The sequence below is a fragment of the Sesamum indicum genome, linkage group LG5 (assembly GCF_026168435.1).
Source record: "Sesamum indicum cultivar Baizhima isolate 11 linkage group LG5, ASM2616843v1, whole genome shotgun sequence".
In the NCBI taxonomy this organism is placed as follows: Eukaryota; Viridiplantae; Streptophyta; class Magnoliopsida; order Lamiales; family Pedaliaceae; genus Sesamum; species Sesamum indicum.
Window position 1 is genome coordinate 3,091,281 of NC_142661.1, and position 17,153 is coordinate 3,108,433.

A 17,153-nucleotide genomic window follows, 5' to 3' on the forward strand; every position below is an offset into this window, starting at 1 on the left:
CAAAAGCGCCAGGGAAGAGAGTGAGATTGGTAAATTTAAGGTGACGAAGAAAACAGGGGCCAAAGATCCTGCCATAGAACCTATGAGAATACAGTGAACTTGCACAACAAAAATTCCAATGAACTAGGCCCTGCTAAGCCCTTAAGGAAATCCGTTCTCTAAATGCTATCAAAGTTTGAACCCTTCTACTCGCATCTGACTCGACTAATTTTGGACAGAAGATGATTCATACACTTCAGTGCTACTGACCGAAGTGTCTCCAAAAATTCTCCTCTGAATCCAGATCGTTACTGTTACAGAAGATCACTCTAGATTGTTTTGTTCAAGAAAGCGGGCACTAGTTCTGCGATCAAGATGGCTTTCAGCATATCACTGACTCGAGAATACAACAGAAATCAGCATGACACCCTATAGCTTCAAAATGAGGCCAATAGGACTATGATCACTTCCAGCAACATCTGGGAGAATGTAAGAGTCATATACTTGTTTTGCGATCGATTCTGAAGCAAGGAAGTAGTCGAGCCGCCACCCTAGTTCAAAATGAGACAACGTGAAAAGCAAATAGAGAGAGCAAACATTAGTAGAACCATAATTTCAGGAAATGTGTCTTATACATAGTCCATTATGCTGTAACAGGGTATGCTGTCCCCTTGTGCGCAGAGGCACAAGAAAAAGTAAGGTGTACTTGAGATACATTATGTGATTTGGGTCTAGCTAAAAAACATTCAAGGGCTTCAAGATCACCAAAAAAATAGCCATATAGGTACATCAAAATAGAATTAGTCGTTATACTGAGATCATTGGCATCTGGGTAGTTCAAAGACTATAGACAACCTAGACTATGCTTTCAAAAGAAAGGAAGGGGTAAAACATTAAAAGCATAAAGAAAACTGAACATGTATATCATCTTACATGGAGTACAACATACCTTTGTTGGTTTTTCGTCCACCGTGCCTGTAGCCCCAATATGTATAGCCAACTACGTCAGGGTGCTGTTTTCTAAAGGTATCGACAAAACCCCTATCCAAGAAGTTCGTTTGAAATGATTGTCTCTCTTCATCTGTAAAACCTGCACTTCTTCTGTTACCCTGAAAGACAACAAGACAGTTAGGATTCCCAGTCACCAAGTTCAACATATACACCACACAAGGCATTTTTCTTAGGGTGTGAAAGAAACTTCTGAGAACTTATTAGCTAATACTCATAATCCATCCCCATTTGTAGGTCTTTGCAGACTCATTAGCCCCACCATCCACCTCAAAAAAAGTAGAAGGACAAGAAAGAAAACCACGTCCCTTGTTTAGTTTGTGCCGTATCACACAAGTTGCATGTCCTATTTACACTCACTAGAGAAAGAAAGTAAATGAAAATCAGATTATTCAGGATCAGATTTACTCACTGCTGGGTTCCAAATATCTATTTCTTGATGAGCACAGTTCAAATCACCAGTCAGAATAACAGGTTTCGACTGTTCCAGATCCTGGAAAGCACAATTTCAAATAAGTTTGCTAGGTGGTTGTACATCCACCTTTATTATTACTCAACAAAGATTTTGTCAAACAAATCATTAAAAGATCGAAAATTTCAAATTTGCAGCCCCTTTGCTTAGAAATGAGAGAAAACACATATGTAAACTAGAACACAAGAAAACGTGATGGCTAAGGTATAACTATTTTGAGAGAGAGAGAGAGAGAGATAATTTGTCATCACTTGCATAAACTTGCTCATAATAAAATCAAGTTTCCAACAAAAACAAGCAAGAAAAAGCGATACAGAGAAACAAGAAGAAGAGTGAAAAAAGAATTAGTCACTTCAACTGATTTTTCGTCACCTATGCTCCCAATAAAGGAAAGGAAAATGTACATTATGACAGTTTTTCTAAAAACCAAGGCTGTAAGGTGTTGGAGAGAAGACATTTTCTTGCACAGCCGGTGAGGATAACTGTAACCCATAAAGACTCCAGCTCCACATAAGTAGGCGACTACTGTTTAGAACAAGAAGACATTTCATAGATTTGTATGTCAAAATTTATCTTCTAAACTATAAAACACCAAAAGCGTCAAATAAGAGACTACTCATACAGAATTAACTTGCTGATAGGAAGCAAAGACCTGGGACAAGGATGCGAGGTCTCAAAGCACAAATCAATAACTAAGGAGACTTACTTTCATGTAGTTGCTGAGAGAAGGATCCCACTGAGTTATCCTGTATGACTAACCAAAAGGGAAATGGTATTGTATTTCAAAACCAAGCATAAGTAAGAGAGTGACAAAGAATAGAGCTCATAAGTGTCATACCAGTCGTCTAAGACCATCACCAGAATTAGGAACATAGCCACACAATAAATAGAAGTTATCAAACTCCACAGTGACAAGGCGTCCTTCACTATCATGATCTGATATGCCCAACCCATATCTGACAGAATGTGGTTTTATCTGCCAGGTGAAGGAATCAATTTTCTTTAGAAAAGTGAACAGACTTGCAATATAAAAAGTAAACCAATCCACAATGTCAGAACAACTGTATTTCTTGTTTTGCACAAGAAACCCACGAAACCTAGAACACATAAGCAGGATTACCAATTCATAATGCAAGAAAGTTCTGCTTTAAAGATGCTTTCAGTGAAAGCCAACCTATTATGTCAAAATTGATCTTGGTGGTTTAGTATAATTATTGAAGAAGCAAATTTTCAACAAAGACTTCCTGGGAATACGAACAGGTTTGAGAAGCTAACCTACCATTTCTATATCGGTTCTGGTGCCATTAGATAAGTCACAGAAGCCAGAAAACAGGGTTGACACCTAAGAAGGCTAGTTACATTTTTTTTTATAGTAAAAAGCAATTTTTTTAAGTTGTAAAGTAAGGGAATTAGGATAATTTGACATCAAACAAGAAGCATATTTTAAGTGAAAGAGTAAGAAAGCGAAACAACAGTCCCCATGTGAGAAACTAGAAAGGGAATGTACCCGTGAAATGATAGCTGTTCCTGAATATCCCAGCTTTGAGACACTGCAAGTCCAATAGCTATTGTCATAACCTTCTAGGAGAGTCTGTCTAATGGAATGAACATCTTTTTCCTGATCACAGAGTGAATACTATATAAAATCCTTAAATGGCAGAACTCTGTTAAACTAGAGTGTTAAAGTACTTCCCATCCAGAGTGCAAAAACCATGCCTAAATTTCGTAATAGCTACACTTCTGACCAGCGTAATCTTAAAATTCAAGATCAAACAATATACAAGAAAATATGCAGCTCAAACTTTTGAATGAGTGGTGCATGCATCAGAAACTAAACCTGAATATCTATGCTACACGAAGCGCAGTTCAGTATCAAGCAACATTTGTTAGAACTCCAGGGGCAGAGGTCTGAGAAAGTACTGACTACTGAGGCAAAAACATACATGGTTCCTACTATATATTAATTAGGCTAAAACACTTAATATACCATTTTCCACTATAATATCCTCTTCGTACTTGCTCATGTATTAAAATGGAAAGGCAATTGGGTCGCAGATTAACTAGTACGTAGATCTTTCAAATTTAGGTTATGCTTTTAGATGCTTGACAAAATAAGGGATATAAAGTAATAACAAACAAGACAAGTTATACCTGTAGTTTTGTCTCTTGCAAGCACAATACATCAAAATTTTCTCTTTGCACAAGTTCCAGTGCCGAAAAGCTCTCCAACTTCAGTAATGCTCTTAAACCATTGACATTCCAAGACATTAACTTCACATGTGGCATATCAGCAGTAATAGGAGGGGGCCTCATAGTTTTGGGATCGTATGCAGCCCACCCTTTTTGGGGCTTCTTGTGAGTAAGAACTGTCCAGGGTTCGTCTTCAGAAAGATCTACCTTGACATGAGCTTTGATATTGCACATAGTGGTCTTTGAAGAGGCTTTCTTTTTTGTTCGACCACCTGATAACATTGTCAAACAGTGATTCATGAATGATGAGCTCCAAATGTGAAGAAACAATCATGCATTCCTCCTAGAGAGAATACCAACAGAGAGATAGATTAGAGCACCTTCAATTTCAGTTGATTGACTAATCAGCTCTTTTTCAGTTGCTATCTTTCGAGATTTCACGTGAACGCTCTCCTCAGGTGATTCTTTTACTTGTGTTTTCTTCCTTTTACCTCCAGAAATGTCTGAACCATCATTTGTAATTTGAATATGATCACTTTCAGATAATCCTTTGGCCTTTCTTTTTGAATTAGTTTTACAAACAGCTGACTTCTCCTCAGGGGTTTCTTGATATTGTAGAACCAAAGAATCTTCACCTGTACTAAAAGGATGATATACATCATTAGAACTGTTGGTATAGAAGAAGCAAACATCGCACAAAATTTAATTTAATAGGAATCCAATTACACGATTCACACCAACAGTTAATGACAAAGAATAATATACGAAAAAGTAAATATATAATCACAGATTTATGTGGTTCAGCTTCAGCAAATCCAACAACATCCAGAAGTGGTTTCATTTTTCCAGTATGACAGTTTTCTCAGTGATACAAGATGCATACTTGAGTTTACATATCCAAATTCAAAAGAGAAAACCTTTTACAGCTATGCTCACAGTTATCAAAGAACACTCTCACCAACTCCTTTGTATTGCCCAAGAGAATACACCAAGCAGTATTTTTCACTTGCCCCTCACAATTTGCCGCTAAATGTAACCATATTTTTGTTCTGTCAAATTCTTTGTTGGGGATGGTGGATATGGATGTGTTCCGAGATTTGGTCCGAGATTTCATATATTAGGAATTTCTAAATACCCAACAAGTATCATCTATTTCACTATTCATGCAACTCTTCAAGGGACAAGGCAGAAAGAAATTCATGCATTGAACCTTCGGGTGGGATTCCAATATTCTACAAGTTCAAAAGGAAAATGATAAGAGAAATAAAACCTCAAGATTTACTGCTGCAAACAACTTAGTTCAAAACACAACCAGACTGATTAAGGGATACAAAGTGAAACCTAAAGCAAAATACTAGAGGAGCAATGGACAAAAATTCAAAACTATCTTACAGAAATAACTAGTGAAGTCACACGGTTTGATATTTATTTTTAGATACTCAAATACACATCTCATACACTACGAAACAGGAATGTAGACTTCCAGCTCTTCTCTAAGTTAAAAGAGTAATATAAGATTCTTTTCTTTAGCAATTGGCATAAGCCAAAATCTGCCACATTGGGCAACTGAAGAGCAAACTGAATCTTTCACTTAGCAAGTATTCCACAAACCACCAACTCTAAAGTAACTGTAAACGAATTTTCTGAATCTACTCAAGCACACAAACATTATTTTCTCCTCCAGAACCTCAAGGCATGTCAGAAGTTACCATAGCTTCGGCTTTCAAAATTCTTATTACAATTCAATAAAAATACTTTTCACTGTTAGATCATACAACATAATATAACTCTGTTGTTCTGGTAACTTCGGCAACCAGTAGAACTTTTAGGGGTCGTTTACATTGGCTTATTATGCTGTATACATAGTAGTCAGTGGCGCACGGCGCACAATGGCGCCAAGGACTCCTAGAGCCATGGCGCTCGGCGCGGTGCGCGCCTTTTCGAAGGATGGCGCAAATATAAGAAATAATTTATATATTGATATAATTAGTATTATTTTGACTAGAAATAATGTATAGGAGTTAAATAAGACACATAAAACAACCAAATTCAACATTACAAAACTTCATATAGTTAAAGCGATGAATGTTGAACCATTGAAGGATAGCAAAAGTCCTACAGATTCAAATACATCCTAAATAGTTTATCAAAAAACAAATAAGCCTAAATCTAATCATCTGATTCTACTGGATAATCTTCAGATTCTTCACTTTCATTTCAGATAATCTTCAGATTCTTTTTTTTATTGATGGGCCTGGCCCCTCTTCATCATGGCGCGAGCTATGGCGGCGCCATGGAGAAGGCGCACGCCATTGGCACCGTATGGCGTGAGGGCTGTGCCTCTCGCGCCGCCATGGCGCGCCTTTGACTACCATGGCTGGATATAGCTGGATTTCTAGCCCAGTCCAGTAATATCCAGCATTTCTTTTGATGGACCAAGGCCCGCATAGTTTATCACGGCTGAGGAGCCTTGATTTCTTATCCTGATCTGCCCACTTTTGGGTTTCTTCAATAATTTTACTGGTTTGTCCCTCATTTGAGACATGGAATTACAAGCTTTGTTTTACTAACTATTAATTTAAAATTAAACATTATTTTCCTACACTTCCCCCAGCCCCATATAAAAGTTGTAAATTGTATGTGTGTACACTGTAAATTACACTTTTAAATATATATCTAGAGTGTATATATATTTTAAATTTCAAGTGTACAATACAAACTTTGTGTGTATACACTGTAAACCTGTTTTGGTAGATTTGAGTGTACAGATGAGTCATAACTGTATATGGAATTTTGTAAATTTTGAGCATAAGAAAATTTCGTACACAAATTTGTGTGTATACACCTGTTTCTGGCACAAATTTTATGCGTATACACCTGTTGCAAATTACACCTTACTTAATAACGTATACCCTCAAAATTTGTTTGTGTACTGTTGTAATTTAAAATTAAACATTATTCTCGTATGCTCCAGTTTTAGTTTGAAAACTTGTGTGTGTACTATTGATTGTATACTTTACGAAAAAATTATATAATGTGTATGTCTTGGTGTGTGCACGGTATATATCTTTCATAATATATAAAACCATATGTAATATATATATACACACACACACAAACAAAAGGCCAAAATATCACCGAAAGGGCAGTTTAGGAATTTCTTACTTTTATCACATAATTTGTCATACGATGTAAAAAATAACCCTCTTGCACGATTTACAATTCAGCCCAGTAAACCAACATTTGTTTCATTTGACAAATCTTGTGCATTTATCCTATCATGCATTTTTATCCAAACGGGCCCAATCCACCACTTTTTTCCAACTACAAAAGTAAACGTCCCCTTGGAGTTCATAAGTGAGCAAGCGCAATGGCAATCATGGAAAAACATAACTATCTGTCTACATACTCGACCATGTATTAATGTTGCAATAACATGCCATTAAGATCTGTTTCAGCATTATCTTTTCTGCAAAGCACGCAAGTGGCTGTAATTTTAATATGCAACTAGTTAGAAAAAGCCAAATTTGCAGCTGTAGAACAAAACCCATTATAGCATGTGGCTGAGAAACTACACATTGCATTTACCTCAGTCTTGATTTCATCTGTTGAAGAGTCATCTTTTCTATAACCTCAGACTCCTCAAGAACTCCACTTCCCCCCCTACTCGCCTACATTTCAAGCAAAAACCGATTATTCTTACACAGATATCACAAGTAATCCCATTTGCATCTACACACAACAATCAATAAATGTACGTCAGTATAGATACACACACTAAATTTCGGACCTTGGAAGCGTTCTTCTGGGGTTTCGGCGCATCAACGCTTGTTGACTCCTCCAAGTTCCCCGCAGATGATGCTCGTAAACTGGACCGCAGTCGTCTGGATGCCATTGCCCAGTATAAACAAACCGGTCCCTTAAACTTAGGTCTTCCAAAATTCACAGCCGAAAAACTGCAAAAATCAAATGTCAGAGAAATGGGGACAACTTCTTCAACAATTTGTAGACAAATCCTCCTTAACTAATATATACCACCCGGGACTCGAATAGCGAAACCCTAGTTTGAGAGCTTGAATCATTGAAAATCAAGGGACAGAGAGCGCGTTGGTAGCAGTCGAGTAGTGTTCACGTAAGCATCGCTAATTATTGTAAAAAGAATCGAACCGAAACCGCCAAAATAATATACATATATATATATATATATATATTTGTGGTTTGAGGAGTAGATGGGCTCGGTCACTAGTGAGGAATGAATTGGACTTCAGCCCATAACTATTGGGCCAAATAAACTGATTAGGCCCAATTATATGTATTGGGCTTTTAGGAAAAATAGGATACTTCGCTCGCTCCAACGATTTGAAATATTTTTCACTTTTAAAAATAATTATTCACAAGACTAAAATCTCATAAATAAATTGAATCATATCGAATGTGTTGGATATTTATTTTATATATGCGAGTTTTTTGTAATATTAATTGACTAATGTATTATTTAATTTATTTAGATATTTATACAATTATTTCTCATCATTTATATACTTTTTTTTATAAAATATAGTTAAATAAATTAAGAATAATTTATAGCTTACTATTTTTTATTTGGTAAATTATAAGCATCCTCTGATTTTAATATATATTTAACAACTCGGTCATTTCGTTAATCTTTGTTATGTTTCTATTCAATATTTATGATAAATCGATCAAAATGCTCTTTTATATATAAATTATAGTTTTATATATTTTTAAAAATTTTCTATTTTAATGTATTAATTTGCCATATAAGTTATCTACTTTACCCAAATTTATATATTTTTTATAATATTCAATAAAAATAAATTAGTAATATACGACTCACAATCGAGGAGTTATATAATTATTTTTTTATTTTTAAAATATTTATAATTTTTTAAATAATAAAAAATATTCATAATTTTGTTATATATACACAAATTGATGATAAATTGTACAAGAATTCTGCCATCCAAATTCGGACAGTAAACGTATTTTCGTTTTGTCAGATGCGGCGTATTACGTATATTCGTATTTAATGCGTAAGGACCCACCGATTACGACAACCCTTTTATTTGGAAGATAATCTCATCTTAATCATTATAATCAAAGGTTAATACGAGGAAACTGTGGTGGGGTTTTAGCCGTCTTTAGGGTTTAAGCGTTACATTCTTCTCCAAAATTCAACCTTTTTTGTTTTTCTTGATTTAGGGTTTGGGGGCGGCGCCTTTCTTGTGCTTCTATTTAATTCATTCTTTGGTTTTACTGTATTTTTCAAGTCAGGGGCATTTCTCTCTGATTTCGGAATTGCATAAGTAAATAAATTTGTTTAAATTCGGAACACTGATTTGATCAGGTCTGTTGATTCTTCTTTTGATTCATATGCGTTCACTCGATTTGAATTAGTCGAATAAATGATGATTTTGATTGAATGTATGTGAAAAAGTCACGAAAATCTGGTTTTTGATCGTCGTTTCTGGATTGTTTGAATTGGCATTGATTCTCTTGTTCGTATTCCGATTTAATTCAATTGATTGTATCAGGCGATTTTGATTTCACCCCTGTTTTTTCTGTCATCTGCATGTCAATGTTTTGATTGGGATTTCTTATTCGGTTTTCGGGATTTGGATTGATTTGTTCGGTGAAAATTCAATCTTTTTTTTCATTCTTCTCCAGAAATCTTTGAGAAGAAACGAATTGGATTGTACTGAGAAAAAAGCAGGATGAGTTATCCGGATTCTACTCCTCCACCACAATCATTTTTGTCGCCACCATTTGCCGGCGGTGATGGCGGCGGATACTGGCCGCCATTCTTGATGGGAAATGACCACCAACAGCAGCAGCAGCCTGATTTGATCTCACAATTTGATCGTCCTCCTCCTTTCAAGAGACCAAGAACCAACGAAAAGCCCCAGAATTTTTCTCCCTTCCCACAAATGAATCCAAGAATCAATCCACCAAACATTCCGGGAAACAAAGGAACCAGCCATATATTCTACAAGACTCGAATTTGTGCAAAGTTCACGGAAGGCACTTGTCGAAATGGTGAGCACTGCACATTTGCTCATGGTGCTGAAGATTTACGGGAGCCGCCTCCAAACTGGCAAGAGCTTATTCGGGAGAAGGAGAGGGGGGCTGGTAGTGGTAGTTGGGGTGATGATCAAAGAATGATTCACAGGATGAAGATTTGCAAGAAGTACTACAATGGAGAAGATTGTCCGTATGGTGACAAGTGCAATTTCCTTCATGAACGAGGACCTCCTCCGTTGAAGAAGTTTAAGGTTGATATGCCTGGTCAGAGAGAGAGTTCTGCTATAAGCATTGGAGTCACAGGGGACGCAAGGGGGAGCAGCACTGATTTTGATCAAACGGCTTACTGGAAAACAAAGCTGTGCAGCAAATGGGAGATGGGCCAGTGTCCCTTTGGAGAAAGATGCCATTTTGCTCATGGACAGTCAGGTATAATATCTTAACGACGTTTTTGTCGTATCTCAACTTAATTGGGTGTTTGTTGCTTCAATTAAATGAAAAGGTTACCGGGCGTTGAAAGCATTGATTGATTGCCCTTTAGGCAATGGAGAATTTATTTAATCATATGCATCATAAAGATAAGTGAGGCTAAAACAAAAACAAGTAAAACTCTCTAGTGCATTGTACTTGGAGGAGTTGAACTGCGTAGTAGGGACTTCTAGACAACGACATCCAACACTACGGAAAACTCTCAGATTTGGGCATCTGTGTATACTGAATAGTATGACTAGGATCTGTTATTTTCATATAATTGTCTTCATTTTCTTCATTGGATCATTTTGCTTGATTCACAGTATTACTTGGTCTAATCCATTGTCCTCGGTTGTCAAATTCTCCTATCACAGACAACCTATGTTGTAGAAACAAAACTATGTCTTGATCACTTTAACAGTTTTACCTTACTTTACTTTGTTATAGCAGAAGCATGTAATCTTTCAGATGATGTCCAATTAATGGGATTATATACGCCGTGTTCTTTTCTATGTGATGGCTGATGCGATCTCATAGTTTGTGTCGTTTCTCATGCATAACATTTAACCGGGTCTTCATCTTAGAAATAATTCCCCTATTTGGGCACTTTTGTCTTGACAGAGTTGAAATACTCAGGCACCCTCGATGAGGCAGAACTGGTGATGAACGCAGTCCCCGTCCCAAGAAAGGCCGCCTCCGTCTCTGCATTCAGTACGCCTCCTGCTAATCCGATGGTCGCTCCTCCGCTGAATGTAGATGGAGAACAGAAGAAGACCTCAAAATGGAAGCTTACAAAGAAGATTAACCGAATTTATGCCGACTGGTTGGACGATCTGACGCCGCCTAACTGCTCGCCGGGCGTAGAGGAGATATGAGTTCTTGGATAACAACAATGTCCAAAACTAGCTGATGCTGATAGCAATACATGTTTATTTTGATTTATTACACCTCCACAAAGGCTGTCAGTAATTTCTGGTTTTCTTTCCCAATTGCCTTTTTGTTCTTGCCCTTTTTGAATTATTTGATTTTTATTTTGTAATATTTGAATAAGGGATTCAATTTTGTTCTCAGTGGAATATTCATTATCAAGTGGCTGAAAATCATTTCAGGTCACCTGGTCAAAGGCTTGATCCCATCTACACTAACCTAATCTATGTCGGAACGGTTATTTGATGCGTTTGCACTGTTCTACATGTATATTTGTGGTTTATTGACACACATCAAATAAAGTATGTAATGTATAGTGGTACATACCAAACTACAGTTTCATCCAACAAGTATCAAATCTTAAAAAGTTAAATAAACTTATAATTATTTGATGTACCTGGGCTGTAATAAAAATACTACAAAATTAACTTCATGCTAATATATATAAATAATGTATTATATTACATTGTCAATTTGACTTTATGCCCATTTTTTCTTAAGACTTGGTGCCTCTCCTTATAAATCCCAACCAAAAATTGAATATGGTCGGAATTATACATGACAAATACATATCCATTGGGTTCAAGCTAATCTATATTGATAAAAATATTCCCCACTACAAACGTGAAATTTCGTTCGACATATCTTACACTATTTCGTTACCTGCATCAACTGTACAAAGGTGCAAAAGGGGAAAAAATGTCCAAATTTCAGACATTACAGGGCAACAGAAAATGCTGTAAATACCTAAGAGCATCATCCACACACACATATCTCCAACTCACTATACTCAAGACCCCCACACTAATCTTCTCCACCACTACCTTCCCTCCGCTCTCCCGCAGACCCAACCTCAAATCCGCCACCAGCCCACTTGCGGCGTCGCTCGAGCAGCACCCCGCCGGTGGCAGCTCCTTCGAGAACCACCCCTCCAACCCCAACACAAAGCTCCCTTTCCCCTTGCAATCCATCATCGTGAAAACACCTTTAAACCCCTCCAACACCACGTTCCACGTGATCCTCAAGCTATCCAGCGCCTCGAACCCCACCAGCTTGTCGCTCTCGACCTCGATGTCGAACCGGAAAACTCCATTCTTGTCGAGCTTGAGTTCGCCGCCGGGCTTTGCGACAGTGACGACGGACTCACGGCTGGTCTGGACGTCCACGGCGAAGAAGAGGTCGTGCAGAGACAGGTGGGGTTTAAGGGGCTTCTGCACGCGGCGCTTATCGGCGGCGCGGCCGAGGGAGTAGAGTTTGCTGTAGGGGACGTCGGAGGCGGCGGCACGGAGGTTGGAGAGGGAGGGGTAGGTGGAGGAGCAAATGGGCTGCCAGAGGTGGTCGGAAGACATGGAAATGGACCAGGACTTGCAGACGCAGGCGGCTGTGGCTAGAGTTCCGGGGTCGAGGTGGTTGGCTACAAGATCAAGAACTTGCCACGGCGGTGAACATTTCTGCATCGTATCTGAGGTTTCAAGAAACATGACGGAATCTGTTGTGCTGTAATTCTCCTTCTCTTAAACACAGTTTCTTGTATCAAGAATTACAAGAATGTGTGTTCACATATATATATATATATATACATATTGGAGTGATGGCGGTAGAGTGGGACAGTGAGTGAGTGATGGACAGGTGTTTGTTTGTATTTTGCCACGTCTGAAGAGGGTGGACACATGGGATTCACTGGAACTGACACGTACGACTCTAAATGGGCGATTGAAGATTTTCACGTAAGACCGAAACGAAATTACATACCTCAATCTCTTTCTGTTTTAAGTAAGTGATTTTAAAATTTCGAGCTTTTTTTTTTTTTTCATTTGATAGAGAGACTTTAGTCTAAGTCTTGTGGGTTTCGTCTATCGAAGATTCATCTACATGAATTTCACTGGACTCTGTTTCTCTATGGTTTGCAATTTATCATTTCAGAATAATTTTTTAAATAAGTCATTGTGTCGCACCATTCTATACTCTCAAATATTATAATTTAATTAAAAAATAATTCTTAATGAAAACATCGATCACTAAAAATAATAAAATTTGCTCTGTCGAACTCGTGAGATTTTCAATTTGCAGTATTATACTATTACTTGGGTATCCATTGCAAAATTCAAACACAGCGTCACTCTTGCTTAGGTCCATTGAAATTGACGCATCATACTTTGCAACCTGAGATAGACGCATTTTGACAAGCAATCTTTTATGCATATATCACAATATTGAGAAATTATCTTCAAAATCAACTCTCTTTTTTATAATGTATATAACACTTGGCCCCATTAAAATTACAAATTGGATAGAGAAAAGATGTATTATTATACTAATGAAGTCCACCCTCAATTATTGGTACACATTAAAAGTTCAATTTATTGACAGACAAGCAAAGTTCACTGCTGCTCTCGCAAAATAAGCTCATCGCTCATATTGAAATGATTCTATTAAGTCTAATTGTATTTCAAATACTTTAAATTTGAACAATTCAACCTTTTGGTAATTCCTTTGATTTATTAGTTTATGGGAGCCTCGAATGATCAAAAACCATTTTAAAAAATATATGCAAAATCTTCATATTGTATCACATGTATTAAAGAAATGAGACCTGTCTTATGGGTTCTTCTTTGTGATGCTTATGGCAGAGTATTCTTTAATTTGGCCTGTTTCTTTTACTGCGGCTGGTTATGATCGCTTCACACCGACTTGGATTTTCAATTACAAATTTTATTCTATTTAACATACACATACTATGTATATATAAATATGATAATCATGTATTCTATTTAAAGAACTTTTACGAGAAAATTCAATCCGAATACCCACTGGCATCCATGACTGAGCCGTAGGTGCTGCAATTGGTGACCAGACTAAACCATAATCTTCAACCTTAACGAGTTGCTGATACCACAAATACCAAGAACGGGACAACATCAATGAAATAGACCAAATAAAGTGACCTCTTTCTCATATGTTTTTTTCCTTGGATGTAAGTTGTACAACATATTTTTTACATTTTTGTTTAATGTTAAAACTAAACAGGGGGGCGTCAGAATATGAACAAGGGACTGCAAACCTTGCTCTATACAGAAAACTTACAGTAAAAGAAAGAAAAAGGATTGCTGCTGCTTCGTCGGGACATACTCGGAACTAATAAGGACCTAAACAAGCTTCAGAGCTCAGCGGGGTTGATGGATGAAGCGGGGGCTGCACTTTGGGCTCACGATCTTAGCCGGCTTCTCCCACTGCTTTGTTAGTTCCCTGGGCGAAATGGGACCTCTCTCTTTCGGCATGCTCAGACTCTTCACCAGCGCCTCCGCCCTCTTACCATAACCTGATCATCAAAGTCACCCAAAGAATCAGGACATGTTTACTTCAAATGATTAATGTGTTGGACTAATATCATAGACTAGTTCAATATTTACTTCGGCCGGCAACTATTCATATTATTGCTATGGTTTATGAAAACCGATCTTTCACTAATAACGATCTTTGAAGTAGGTATGCCATTAATTGATTATGTCAAACTTCAAAATGCAAGTATGTAAAAGAATAATATATACCATTTTCAGTGATTCCTCTGGCGGTCTTACTTCCGTAATAATCTTGAGCCTCCGAAGACTGGAGAAATTCCTCAAACTGGGCTTCCATAGTCAGGATATCCTCATCAACACCAAGGTCAATGTTATCAGGCAACAATCCAACGACATCGTTTCCCTCGTCCTCTGCTCCGAAAATATCTTCTCCCTGGTGCTGGCTAAGCCAGTAGTCTCGGAACCAGGTGGAGGTGGTGACAAGGTTCCACCACTCCGGCGAGAAGTCCTCCACTTGCCGTACCGCCGCTGGGATGAACAGCGGCGCGTTTGGATTCAACGTCGATCTCCCTCCAGATACAAGAGCCATTATCGATTTGCTGTTCAGATCAAAACAACCTGAGGAGAAAACAATATCAAAAATAAAAATAAGTAACTGCTCTCTTAAGTAATTCATCATTAAACAGATGAGAGAAGAAATCAACCAAAAACCGGAAAGGAGTCTCATTGCTCCCTTCCCGCTTGAAGTTACTTTCCGATAAAAAGATCGCCGAATTCAAAATTAAATTTTTTAAAAAAAAAGTATTATTAATCTCATCAATCAGTAATTTTTTCTTCAAATGCTTCCTTCATTTTCGGAACTACAAAAAAGGTGAAAAGAAAACCGGATTACGAGATTATTTACTTGTTTCTCAACGATCTTAACTCCTTTTTCTTTTTTGAGTTTCACTTCCACTGAAGTCAAGAATTCGAGAAAAACACAGCTTAACAACGACCAAAACAACTGTTTTCCACACAAACATCATTCTCAAAACAATTGACAGAAGATCAGACCAATTGAACCACTTTTACTCACAAAATTCAAATTTTTTTCACAGTCCAAGTATTTGATCCTCAGATCTATCCGTTAAAGACCTCATTTACACGTTCCATAAACCGATTAATCAAATTCAAAAGAAGAAAAACTCAGCAAAAAGAGACCGAGTCCACAAGCAGTACCTTCCAAGCAAAATATCTTCTCTCTTCCGACGAATTCCAATCTTACACGTAACGAGCGACGACTCATCCGAAGATAATAAGCAAGCTATTTATAGGGCCGTAGAGCCCGAGCCTCGCGGTCCGGGTACCGAACCTTAGGTCCTGGTATTTCCCGAACCTACCCACTGATTGACCCGAGGACTCAGGTCTTGTTTGGTTAGAAGCTTCCACCCTGCTCTATTGTTCCAACCCTGGACCTCAAAGGAACAACAAATCCAAACACTCCCTAGCACGCCAATTACGAACGACTGACCGAAAATTTGTACAATGCTCATCAAAAGTTGTACCCCAAATCGAAATGATGAGGTCGGTGTGACTACCGGGTATAGCCGGTGACAGAACAGGATAAACGTATACACGGACAGGTGTTGGAACTGTAGCGGAGGCCAGAAGTGGGCCCCACCGCGCATGGCCTGTAAACATTCTAATAATTGTCAGTTTTGGAGAATCCAACGACCAAGAGAAGCGACCGGGTTGATCGGACGGCGCGGAGAGGGGAGAGATGCTTTGGTGGTGGGTCCGGGTTATGAGCTGAAATCCGCGTCGGCCACATGGGTTGGGTTGGGTAGGTACACGACCTAATACCATCATTACACCATGAGATTATGTCCCCTAAGTGCTGTTATAAATTAGTACAATTGCAGTAATTACTACACACCGCTCATTCTATCATAATTTTGGTACTAAAATAGACACATTTGTGAAATAGCAATTACCAATCATTTTTAGGCTCCATGTCTCATTCAAACTTTAATCCCTCATTTAAGCTTATTTTATTATAGAGAATACAATATTCAAGATTATAAATTTTTAAGAAATAATTACACTCATCTCTCTTGAAATTTAGTGTAATTATAGTTAAATTCATTATGATTTGAGAAATTATATCTAGCACTCCTAAGGTTTGCTTTCATCTAAAAAATAAGTCCCTCCATCAATTAAAATTCACTGAATTTGCTAATACTGTCAAAAAAAATTGAATGAAAATTATTATTTACCAGTGATTGATTTACTACTGATTTATTGCAGATCAAATATTTTTTTCCGACTAAGTTATTCTTATAACGGTGAAAATATATTTCGTCACATACATTAATGCGTGAAGACAAATGAGGGCAATTTGATCATAAAAAATTTATCTGACCTACAATAAAATTCGATGAATTTTAACTAATGAAGGAATTTATTTGTTAGACGAAAATAAACATCTGAAGTGCTAGATATAATTTCTCAAATCACAAAGAATTTACATGTAACTAAATTAATCCTCAACGAATGGAGTGTAATTATCCCATTTATTAATTGATTGTTTAAAATAACTTCAACTTCTATGATGAAATAAGTTGTAATATTAATTGAGCAGTAATAAAAATTAGGGGTATTTGAAGAAAAAAATAAGTTGAAGTGTAGCGTTTGAATACGCTATATTACACATTTATAAATAAGTTGTAGGAGTTAACGAAGAATTGCTTATAACTTTTTATTTAAATCAATATAATTTAAGTAGT

General features: G+C 37.3%; 4 protein-coding genes across 7 annotated transcripts; 1 reads left to right on the plus strand and 3 right to left on the minus strand.

Moving 5' to 3' along the window:
• Positions 1 to 16: 16 nt before the first annotated feature.
• ARP (apurinic endonuclease-redox protein) lies at positions 17 to 7,824 on the minus strand. 3 transcript variants are annotated; one of them, XM_011080636.3, is made up of 11 exons: positions 7,685 to 7,824; positions 7,440 to 7,605; positions 7,238 to 7,320; positions 4,030 to 4,289; positions 3,611 to 3,921; positions 2,967 to 3,077; positions 2,298 to 2,435; positions 2,166 to 2,213; positions 1,400 to 1,480; positions 929 to 1,088; positions 17 to 530 (listed from the first exon to the last, which is right to left on the minus strand). In XM_011080636.3, exons 1-11 carry the CDS (start codon positions 7,729 to 7,731, stop codon positions 409 to 411), a joined length of 1,527 nt encoding a protein of 508 aa, XP_011078938.1. In that variant the 5' UTR covers positions 7,732 to 7,824; the 3' UTR covers positions 17 to 408. The 3 variants fall into 3 exon arrangements, with proteins under 3 accessions (XP_011078938.1, XP_088736714.1, XP_088736715.1); XM_088880588.1 differs by having other exon boundaries at positions 2,967 to 3,095; XM_088880589.1 differs by lacking the exon at positions 1,400 to 1,480 and having other exon boundaries at positions 2,967 to 3,095.
• Positions 7,825 to 8,765: 941 nt separating this feature from the next.
• On the plus strand, positions 8,766 to 11,285 carry LOC105162575 (zinc finger CCCH domain-containing protein 39). 2 transcript variants are annotated; one of them, XM_011080635.3, is made up of 3 exons: positions 8,766 to 9,017; positions 9,338 to 10,120; positions 10,799 to 11,285. In XM_011080635.3, the coding sequence occupies exons 2-3, from the start codon at positions 9,385 to 9,387 to the stop codon at positions 11,035 to 11,037; spliced, it is 975 nt and encodes a 324-aa protein (XP_011078937.1). In that variant the 5' UTR covers positions 8,766 to 9,017; positions 9,338 to 9,384; the 3' UTR covers positions 11,038 to 11,285. The 2 variants fall into 2 exon arrangements, with proteins under 2 accessions (XP_011078937.1, XP_011078936.1); XM_011080634.3 differs by having other exon boundaries at positions 8,769 to 9,017; positions 10,784 to 11,285.
• A 380-nt stretch (positions 11,286 to 11,665) lies between these two features.
• Positions 11,666 to 12,703, minus strand: LOC105162573 (putative F-box protein At5g04010). Its single transcript, XM_011080633.3, has one exon. The coding sequence runs from the start codon at positions 12,568 to 12,570 to the stop codon at positions 11,800 to 11,802; it is 771 nt and encodes a 256-aa protein (XP_011078935.1). The 5' UTR covers positions 12,571 to 12,703; the 3' UTR covers positions 11,666 to 11,799.
• Positions 12,704 to 14,016: 1,313 nt separating this feature from the next.
• Positions 14,017 to 15,764, minus strand: LOC105162572 (protein EARLY RESPONSIVE TO DEHYDRATION 15). The gene is made up of 3 exons (XM_011080632.3): positions 15,607 to 15,764; positions 14,638 to 15,006; positions 14,017 to 14,408 (listed from the first exon to the last, which is right to left on the minus strand). The coding sequence occupies exons 1-3, from the start codon at positions 15,671 to 15,673 to the stop codon at positions 14,254 to 14,256; spliced, it is 591 nt and encodes a 196-aa protein (XP_011078934.2). The 5' UTR covers positions 15,674 to 15,764; the 3' UTR covers positions 14,017 to 14,253.
• Positions 15,765 to 17,153: the final 1,389 nt, after the last annotated feature.